General features: G+C 37.2%; 1 protein-coding gene across 1 annotated transcript; it reads left to right on the forward strand.

Annotated features, from left to right (window-relative positions):
• Positions 1 to 2,563: 2,563 nt before the first annotated feature.
• Positions 2,564 to 10,637, forward strand: LOC134652834 (leucine-rich repeat-containing protein 28-like). The gene is made up of 4 exons (XM_063508023.1): positions 2,564 to 3,007; positions 8,677 to 8,824; positions 9,202 to 9,729; positions 10,475 to 10,637. Exons 1-4 carry the CDS (start codon positions 2,608 to 2,610, stop codon positions 10,602 to 10,604), a joined length of 1,206 nt encoding a protein of 401 aa, XP_063364093.1. The 5' UTR covers positions 2,564 to 2,607; the 3' UTR covers positions 10,605 to 10,637.
• Positions 10,638 to 10,669: the final 32 nt, after the last annotated feature.

The raw sequence follows: 10,669 nt of genomic DNA on the forward strand, positions 1-10,669 counted from the left end.
CTACGTATAATTAGTACATTTTATTATGTATTTTGTAAATATACCTCTGATTCCAATACTTTCAATGATGTTATATTTACAGAAATAAATGAATTTGAAAAATCACACTTTAAGTAACAACTTTTATTTCTTTCTAATTTATTTCGATTGTTAACTTTATCATATTTTCCACATAGTTTTAGTACTTACCGTTTAACCATCCAACTATCAATATTTACGTACTTAATTTTAGTATAAATAGTAAATAAATACCAATATTCAATTGTTTTGGTTTAAGTTTATTCTTCCATTTATAACCATATTTTGCCTTAGAACTACAAATTCTTGAATAGGTATTTTAGAAATATTCACTAGGGGTTATCTAAAGCGAATTTTTAAGTTTATATTTTCAGAAATGTCCGCAGCTTGCAGTTCGATTTAATGTTGGTCAGTAATATATATGGGTCTTGCAATACCTTATCAGAGATCATGTTACACTGGCTATCCATAGTGACTTAAAAGACTCGAGCCCTTTTAGCTCTTTTTTTAGGGCTCGCCTCATCTCTTGACGCCTAAAAGGCTAAAAGCCTATTTTACTAATGAAATAAAAAAGGCTTTTAGCCTTTTAGGCGTCAAGAAATGAGGCGAGCCCTAAAAAAAGGCTCAAAGGGCTCGAGTCTTTTGGATCACTAGCTATCCATAGTGACGAAGCCATTAGCCAGTGACGTGTGTTTGTTTACATTCGGCCGACCTCGGACGCGCCGCGTTGGACTCGCGCCAGACACTCGACATCTTTACGTAACGTGACTTTAGGAAATGCTAGATATTTGTTAGAATGAGATAACGATGTTCACCTCTCATTCTGTAGTATAGCTAGAGTCTGGCTATTGAAATATTACACAAATTTTTGGCGAGAAATTCAAAAATTCTTGGGCTGGTCACAGTTTGTGTAGAGGGGTAGGGATTTATTAAAAAATATTTTTTTAAGTTTCCAATTTATAGTGAATATATTGCTTCACTTTATATCTACATATGTAACTAGATTTACTTAGTTATAAATTTCAACATGTATCAACAACCCTATTAGGGATTTTGCAAATGAAAAATGAACGACGAAACCTGCCGAGAAAAGATATGCACTGCCTTTTGCCCTTTGTCTCGTCTTGGCGGGGGCACTTCCGTGCCCCCAGATATTGATCGTGTTTGACTTAGGTCACAACTAACCTAACTTTAGGTAAGGGCAATGTGGCTAATTCCGTCATAGGGACTATTCCGTCCTCGAGCGTATATTTATTTGATTTTCAATCGTAGGAAAAAACCCCATTTGCTTTCTTGAAACTAAAAGCAATCGCTAATTTGTCGATGAATTTATCAATTTTGTTTGTTGATCGAGCAAAACGCTAATGGACGTATTACGTCCAAAACAAAAACAACATAGTCCCAAAGACGGAGTTAGCCACATTGACGTTACTAGGTCGTCGGTATATACGTTGTTTAGGCACTTTAGAAAAAGTAGCCAACTTTCGATCGTGTAACCAATTGTGATCACAAATTCTATCTATGTAGAATTTACTAATAGCTACGCTGTGTGTGTAATAACCGGCAATGTTTCGCGTGCACATAATCAATGCATGACCTTAACTGCAATAAGTGGGTAAGTATGCAATGTTCATTTTCTTTGTTAACGATATCCAGATTCTTACAACTCATTGATAAGTACTTTTTCAGTGTAGGTAGGAAATATTTGTAAGAATTATGATCCACTTTGAGTCTAAAGCTCAAATGTATACATTGAGCCAATCTTCATCAATCTTGTCCCATCTAATAAGGAACGCAGTTATGTGTTAGAAGAGCAAGCGGTAATGCGATCTCGTTCTATCATATAGTTGCGTCTCGTAGATTGGTCAAGGTTGATCCAATGGACATCGAGCTTTTTGGCCACCTCCTGTGTCCCATCAGATCAGCTCGATGGTACCATAATGAAATAGAAATGTCACCCATATTCCATATTACATTGTAGGTTCCTATGTAAAGTTTCAGCTCAATTGAATTATAAAATGTAAGTTTTATAGCTGGTCAACCAAATCTTGTCAGTAAAAAAAGGCGCGAAATTCAAATTTTCTATGGGACGATATCCCTTCGCGCCTACATTTTTCAAATTTGCCGCGTTTTTCTACTGTCAAGATCTGGTTGACCAAGTATATATAGCTTGCAAGATTTGACCCGAACATACTTACATATTCGTTTGCAAGTTAAATTAAAAGGTTGTAAAATGGCATACTTAGGCACTTTCATGCTAGCAACAAATGCACGCAAACATTAATAATTTAATATAGTCGCCTTATAAATCAGGTCAGCTATTTCAGTTTAAAAACTCAATCACACGTTTACAATTGTTATCGTTATTTTAACGTTTCACCTATATTCCGTCTGGCATAATAATTCTTATACGAGACCTTGCTATAGTTTTAAAAATATCTTCGCGCGTTCGCTACGGGATGCAGTATACGGCCGACGGGATCAAAGACAACTGGCTTCTTCGTTTTATTTTTAATTTCGGACTAAGGCTACGAAAATCAGCCAAAAAAAAAAACTAAAAAGTGTGTTTAAGTGTAATGATATTTAAAAATGGATTACAGTGATAATAACTTACCAACGGTTGTTCTGCATTGGAATTATAGAGGCTTCACCGAGTTCCCTTTACATTTGCTAAAGGGTGAAGAATCAGAAATAACTGATATATATTTAAAGGAGAATCTAATATCTAATCTGCCGAGCGACATCGGCAGATTGGAGCACCTGGAGAGCCTTTACTTAAGCGGCAACGATATAGCGGTGTTGCCTCGAGAGATATCGAAGTTGCGGAGTCTAAAGTGTCTCGATGTTAGCGGGAATAGATTGAGGAACATACCGGATGAGATAGGCGATGTCAGGGGCTTGAAGTTCCTAATATTGGACGAGAATGAATTAACGGAGTTGCCGCTGAGGATCGCGGAGCTGAGAGCGCTGCGGTATCTATCGGTTTGTGGTATCTAGACCTGTTTATTATAGTATGTTGGTGTTGTGTTGTAGCTTTTTGAGAACGCTTAGAGCGAAAGCGAGGTAAGGCTGACCGGACCAAGGTCGCGGTGCCGTACAATCTGTAGCACTATTACTATGGCAAACTCCACTCCACTCCTATTTTTTGGACCGTACCTAATCCATTCTAATTTTTTTTTATATAACACATCGAAATTCAAATAATTATTCCTCGTTACAATAGGTATTTATCGAACCCAACATTTAATTGTTTCCTAATTCCTTTCTTGCCCTTATGTAGTGAAATAGAAACACAATAACAATAAATCCCTATTAATGCGAATATAACTCTGATAGTCTATCTGTCAGTCATCTATTCACGCTTATACCGCTGAACCGACTAAATTGAGCTGTAGAGATAGTTTGAGTCCTAGGAAACCTTCAGTGGCACCTGGTCTAGAGTATCAAAATGTCCATGTAACCAGAAAGTCTAACTGTACAAAATGATGAATTCAAAATGTCCACACTATCAAAATGACTACAATATTAAAATGACATAATTTCAAAATGACTAGATTATCATAATGTCAATATTATAAAATTGACTGGATTATCAAAATGTCAATATTATCAAAATGACTAGATTATCGACACTACATTTTGAAAACCTTCAGTGACATCTGGTCTAGACTATCAAAATGTCTAGGGTTTATCGAAAGAAATATTTTAAATCTAGGTATAAAATAACTAAGATTTATTTAAATGTTATATTACAAAATCCACATTATAGGCATTTATCATTTAGTTATGCATTTATTCAAATATGTACAAAAATATACAATGGCGACTCCACTGCATTACTTGTGCTAAAAAATGCCACCAGAATCCTAAACCTAAGAGCGAACTCCTATTTTGAAGACATTTGTTTAGGCGTTACTTTGATTTATTTTTATCAAGCAGAAACGTCTGCTAACGATACCCAGTCCACTTCCACTTTTCCTTTATCTCTAAGATTTGTTACTTTGATTATTTCGAAGCATTCTAGTCATATTGATAGTTTAGTCTTTATGATATTATTCTAGTCAAGTTAATATTGTCGTCATATCGATACTATGGTATTTTTTTATAATTGGTCAATATTATTTAAACACAATGGAGAAAAACAAGAAACTAAACGTTAAAATTAAAACTAAAATAAAACAAATCTTAAACAAAACTTATAAGTAAAAAATGCTCCCCAGGTCACCTTCATCATGCGATATGGTGCCCAGAAGGCTGGCAGCGTTACCTTTTTGGATGGCCAGGCTTATCCTCTGTCCGAGGTAGCTGCCAGCCCTCCGGTCACCTGAGGTGTCAATGAGACGCTGGGACATTTCCTTAAAAAAGCTTTTTGCGCTAGGCCCCCACGGTCCCAGAGTCTCTACGCCAAACGGCGCAAATATGTAGCCCTCGCCGAGGACAGCATATTTGCGCCGCTTGTTCTGTTCAGCGGTTGTAGCCGCAGCTCCCGCCTTGACGGAGGTCGCCTGTAGGTGGGACGGTGCGAGCGTGTCAACGCAGGTGGCGTCCCACACAAGCGTCCTCCCCAGCCTCCAAGGAATGAGTGTCATCCCGTCGGGCCGCTTGCCGTCGTCGCGTGCGATACCGTTCGGCTCAAGGATGGCCGGCACGCTAACGGAAGCAAGCGCCCTCCGGATGACATCATTCAGGGAGGCGTGGCGAGAGATGCGGCCCGCGCTTCTCTGGCAGGACAAGCCGTGGTGGCCCAGCTCGTCAACATTGGAGCCACAGCGGCAGCGGTGGGGCTCATTGGTTTTGACCCCCAATCGCAGACTGGTAGCGAGTGTGAGGGTCGTTCTCTCAAGGAGGGTGCCTATGTTGGGGGATGGCAACGCATGGAGCCAGAGCCCCGACTCTGGCTCCGAAACGGCTAGGAGGCGAGCGCGCTCTGCAGGGCTTTGAGCATTATCAATAAGAGATTTTAAGGTGGCTCTGCAGAGGGGCTCATCCCAAAGTTTTTGTGAATGTACGAAGGCTGGGATTGGATTTTCCGGGCAGGCTTGCGTCCAAGCATTTTTGGCCTCGATCTGTATTTGGATGCAGATATTGTCGGCGGGAGGGCAAAAAATTTTATTGGCGAGATCTTGCGTGCTGTGGAAAGAGGACAAAAAAGCTGGGAGGGCGACGCTGACAACTAGGTTACTATATTAACACTTGGACATTTTGTATACGGAGACATTATGATACCCTAGACATTTTGATACTCTAGACCAGATGCCACTGAAGGCTAGGAAAGGACATATGATAGATCTATCATGGAAATCATCATTCCAAAATCTTTTTAGGGTTCCGTACCCAAAGGGTAAAAACGGGACCCTATTACTAAGACTCCGCTGTCCGTCCGTCTGTCACCAGGCTGTATCTCACTAACCGTGATAGCTAGACAGTTGAAATTTTCACAGATGATGTATTTCTGTTGCCGCTATAACAACAAATACTAAAAAAAGAATAAAATAAAGATTTAAGTGGGGCTCCCATACAACAAACGTGATTTTTGACCGAAGTTAAGCAACGTCGGGCGGGGTCAGTACTTGGATGGGTGACCGTTTTTTTGCTTGTTTTGCTCTATTTTTTGTTGATGGTGCGGAACCCTCCGTGCGCGAGTCCGACTCGCACTTGGCCGGTTTTTTTGGCATATTATTCAACCCTGCTACTATTTAAATCACGTGTTCGAACAAATCTTGCAAATTAAATTTGACCCACTTCCCAACTTCCAATGAAGCTGAAAATTTGCATACATAAGTGAGTCGGGTGACAATGCAATATTATGGTACCATCGAGCTAATCTGATGATAGAGATACGAGGTAGCCATAGGAACTCTGTGATGAAACAACGCAACCTAATTGTGTTTGGGGTTTTAAGAATTGTTAAGAGTTGCATGTGGAAAGAAAAGTACAGTCAGCGATAAAAGCTTGTACCAAAAATTACATTTTTGCCAAAAACTTATTGAACCAATTACTACCGGCTTCCATATCCTTTTTGTTTGGTCGAATTGTTAATCATTTAATTTTTTTATATTACTTTTCGTTGACAACGCCATAATATATATTATATCAAAGTTTTTTTTACTGAATGAAACTTTTTTGACATGTTATTCAACCCTGTTATTTAGATAACCGAGTATTTCTGGTGAAATTGTTGTTAAAAATAATTACTGCGTCGCTTTATTTACATTTGTGGTTGCGTGTTGTCATAAAATACTAATAAAATAGGTAACGGCTTTAAGAGTGTGACATTGCGTGTGGAATCCTCAAGTAATAAATAAGATTAGCTCCAAAAATTGCTGGATTCCAGTACCTTTAACCAAGCAATTCTTGTTTATTTATTTATATATATATATATATATATATATATATATATATATATAATATTTCGGGGATCTCGGAAACGGCTCTAACGATTTCCATAAAATTGATTATATTTTTCGGGGGCGAAAAATCGATGTAGCTAGGTCTTATCTCTGGGAAAACGCGCATTTTTCAGTTTTTATATGGTTTCCGAGCAAAGCTCGGTCTCCTAGATATTTTTCCTAAAATGATACCATATAGGTACCTAAGAAGAGCACTGTAAGCATTAAAGCATAAAAACAATTTTGACGTATGCGTATTTACTTTGTTAACCCATTCAGGGCCAGCGACTCAGCGTATGGGTCATGCTCAAACAGTTCCGCAGGGCCAGTGACTCACATGTGAGTCCTGAATAAATTCTGATTTAAACTTAAACGAAACGTAATTTGATGTAATAACGTAAGTAACATATAAGCTAACAATCATTTCTATAAGGCATATTAGGATAAAAATTATAAACACGTTTTTTTTAATGAAAACAGGGTCTCGAGGTCCGTAGCACTTTACTGAAATCCCACCCACGCAAAATACACTGTAAAAAATTTAGTATTATTTGCTATAAACCGAATATATGTTAACGCCGGTTTACAGTAGTCAAGTTTACTCGACCCAGTTACATACTAGTTTGCTTTTACCATCGGTCGTAAAGCTCGCCAAGCGCAAAGAATAAAGTACCTAGTCACAATTATAATTTACAATTATAAATAGGTGTATTCGGGTGATTACAAATGTCGAAAACCTTCGGATAATTCTGAAAAGGGACTCAGTCACTCTTTATTATGATGGAACTTTGGGTGAATTTCAATTGAGTTTTGGAACATACGAAATTACCGCAATACACCCTACTTTTTTAGGGTTCCGTAGCCAAATGGCAAAAAACGGAACCCTTATAGATTCGTCATGTCTGTCTGTCCGTCTGTCTGTCCGTCCGTATGTCACAGCCACTTTTCTCCGAAACTATAAGAACTATACTGTTGAAACTTGGTAAGTAGATGTATTCTGTGAACCGCATTAAGATTTTCACACAAAAATAGAAAAAAAACAATTAATTTTTGGGGTTCCCCATACTTCGAACTGAAACTCAAAATTTTTTTTTTCATCAAACCCATACGTGTGGGGTATCTATGGATAGGTCTTCAAAAATGATATTGAGGTTCCTAATATCATTTTTTTCTAAACTGAATAGTTTGCGCGAGAGACACTTCCAAAGTGGTAAAATGTGTGTCCCCCCCCCCTAACTTCTAAAATAAGAGAATGATAAAACTAAAAAAAATATATGATGTACATTACCATGTAAACTTCCACCGAAAATTGGTTTGAACGAGATCTAGCAAGTAGTTTTTTTTTAATACGTCATAAATCGCCTAAATACGGAACCCTTCATGGGCGAGTCCGACTCGCACTTGGCCGCTTTTTATTGTTCACCACAAAAAGAAAAAAATCGATGAACTCGGCAATTTAAATAATAGAGTTAAATAATCAGCTGTCTTGTTGCTACAACTAGATTTAGAATTTGACACCGCAAAATAAGCAATATACAGCTTGGGAAATTCGACTGTTCACAAAGGTTACTGGCTAGTCAACTTCAGACTAACCATTATGATTCTGTCCTATGTATAGGTACACGTATCTGCTTCGAATCAAGAGATCAACTTACACTGGAACAAGTTCCCAATCGAGAAAGAGAGGTTTCTTGAATAGACTAGCCGTTACATCGTTGTCTACCAACCATATTATACCTTAAGCCGATGTGGTAAGGTTGAAGTTTGTATGGTTGTTTAGTGATTTAATGTTTGCTCGGATAACTAACTGTCTAAGATAAATCAAGGTTTCCTCATTTGGTTGACCTATTTCGGGTGGTCATCGATTTATAAGATTTGTTGGGGATAGCTATTTACTACTTAATGCTTTATTGTATCGGATATTGGAAGATTTCAAATCCTGCTTGTTAAGAGGAAGGGGAACGGCCGTTTCTCCAAACGTAGTCCCCATTTTCCTCTCTGGATATTGATTTATTATTATTATTAGGAGCCTATAATCTCCCACTGCTGAACAAAGGCCTCCCCCACTTTTTCGATTCTTCCCGATCCTGTGCAGTCCTTGTCCATCTAGATATTGATATTATGGAACATATTTTTATGAAAATAACATAATATTTCCTACAAAGTTCCAAGAAATGTGTAATTTAAGAGTGCCCGGGTACCTACCTACATATTGTTTGAAGAAAAGTACAGAAATTGAAATAAAAACATTGATTTCTCTTGATTCCAGATAATTATTTGCAATGGCTGCCCCAACGTCCCGTGTTCAACCAGCACCACTGCGAGTTCCGATTCTGGAGGAACAGCTTGAAGGCGATACCCTTCTCTTTGTGGTACCACATGTTTAGGGACCAGCAGACTAGGAGCTTCGGAATGGGGTAAGCTAATTACTCTAATTTTATATCCTTGGTAGCAAAGTTGATAGATCACGAGATCATTCCGCCTCCCATGAAATTGACCGCTCAAATCAAGGCGTCGTCGAATTACCGCACTTTGAACTCTTACGGAATTACACACACACGTGTGTGTGTACACACACAGTAATATATAGGTTATTAATAACACAGTAGAGCCTGGGGTCTTACAGTAGAAAATATTTAAATCGATGAATCTTATAATTTACCTACTTGCCTACTTATTTTTTTTTAGTGTTCCCATAAAACTATTGTAGGTGTATGTATATGTAACGGACCTACTTCAAACAGCCTAATCCATGCTTTCTTATCGAAAATATAACATGCATTTTTTGTTTCAGAAAACCTCAAGCAATTTCTACGAATATACAAGTATGCCGACTGACCATAACCAATGAGAACAGCTCCCATAAAACAGATATACAGTGTCCACCGCAACACCAAAATATATTGGAAAGTGCATATTCGCCACCAAATCTATACGAACTATGCCGAAGAAGAATGTATCAGATCATATCAGAAACCGCCAAAAAGCTATCAACAGACACACCAAGCATTTATTCAGATTATTATAACCGAAATGTGTCAAATATTCAAAACTTCTTAAATTTTAATCTGGAATCTAAAAACATACAAAGCGAAGACAAAAATGGCAACTACGAATTCAAAGTCATACCATCTGTTTTTAAAAATGGGAATAATACAAAAGAGCAAAGAATTTACGCACCATCTGATATAGTGGATAAATACTTCAGCTTTCTACCAGATTTTATGAAGAGAGAATTACGTGTGGGACCTATATCGAACTGTGAGAACGTCGCTTGCAAGAAACCTATATTTGATTTCGTGTTATATGAGTTCTGCCTTGGGTAAGAAATTGCCTGATTTACATTTCGGACGCTCATATTTTGAGTAGGGTTTTAGGGCTTCAGATGATCTAGGCTTGTCAAGAAGGATTTTATGTGACCTGAGTTAGAATTTCGTAATAGAATGTATGGGACGGACTTAATATTTTAAACGTACGATGATATCAATGTCTATATTCGCCATTACAATCACCATATGAATTATAGTTCGTTTTTTTAGCATTAGAAATAAGGTAAACAATCTTGATGTGTCTTTTATTTGAAAAACACATTTTTTAAAATATTTATAAGTTACGGCAAATATGTAACAATTATGAATCTAATACGATCATTTATATTCTTCTGCTTTCATAAGTAATAGTAGGTACTAATAGTTACTGATTTAATAGCGCTAAAAAGCGTTTTTTCAAGTTCTTTCTAATGCTAAAAAAAAACAACTATATGTAATGAATGTTTATGTTAATCTCAAAAAATATACTTGATTAAAGAGGAAAATAGGTTATCAAGAACCAAGAACAACAGAAGAAAAAATAAAAATAATAGGAATGGTACAGTCAAAACGAAAAAAATTGCGTCCGTTGTTTTCTTCAAAAACGTTTTTGACTTATCTTACTCAAGAATTTCGGAATAAGATTGGACTCATACTTACCGCAAGAAATAAGATATTTGCAGCACACCTACATTCGGATCCACGGTGCATAATTTTATATTCGTAGGTATTGTTCATATTTTTTCGTTTTTTTTTCAGGGATATAATCCTCATCGACAGAACGGAAACTGTTATTCTGAGTGCTGTATTCTGTTCGAAAACCTGTTCAGAAGTATGGAAGCGAGGTAGAACGAATGTTATACCATGGATGTTAGTACAAAATAACTAATAAAATGACATATTTAAATACAATACTATGTATTTTCTTATTTTTCTTGCTTAGGTACTATTCCA

Source organism: Cydia amplana, chromosome 12 (genome assembly GCF_948474715.1).
Source record: "Cydia amplana chromosome 12, ilCydAmpl1.1, whole genome shotgun sequence".
Classification (NCBI taxonomy): Eukaryota; Metazoa; Arthropoda; class Insecta; order Lepidoptera; family Tortricidae; genus Cydia; species Cydia amplana.

Coding starts and splice junctions, on each gene's coding strand:
- LOC134652834 (XM_063508023.1), top strand. CDS start 2,608: ATGGATTACAGTGATAATAACTTACCAACGGTTGTTCTGCATTGGAAT. Junction 3,008..8,676: donor GCGGTATCTATCGGTTTGTG/GTATCTAGACCT, acceptor TCTTGATTCCAG/ATAATTATTTGCAATGGCTG. Junction 9,730..10,474: donor TTATATGAGTTCTGCCTTGG/GTAAGAAATTGC, acceptor TTTTTTTTTCAG/GGATATAATCCTCATCGACA.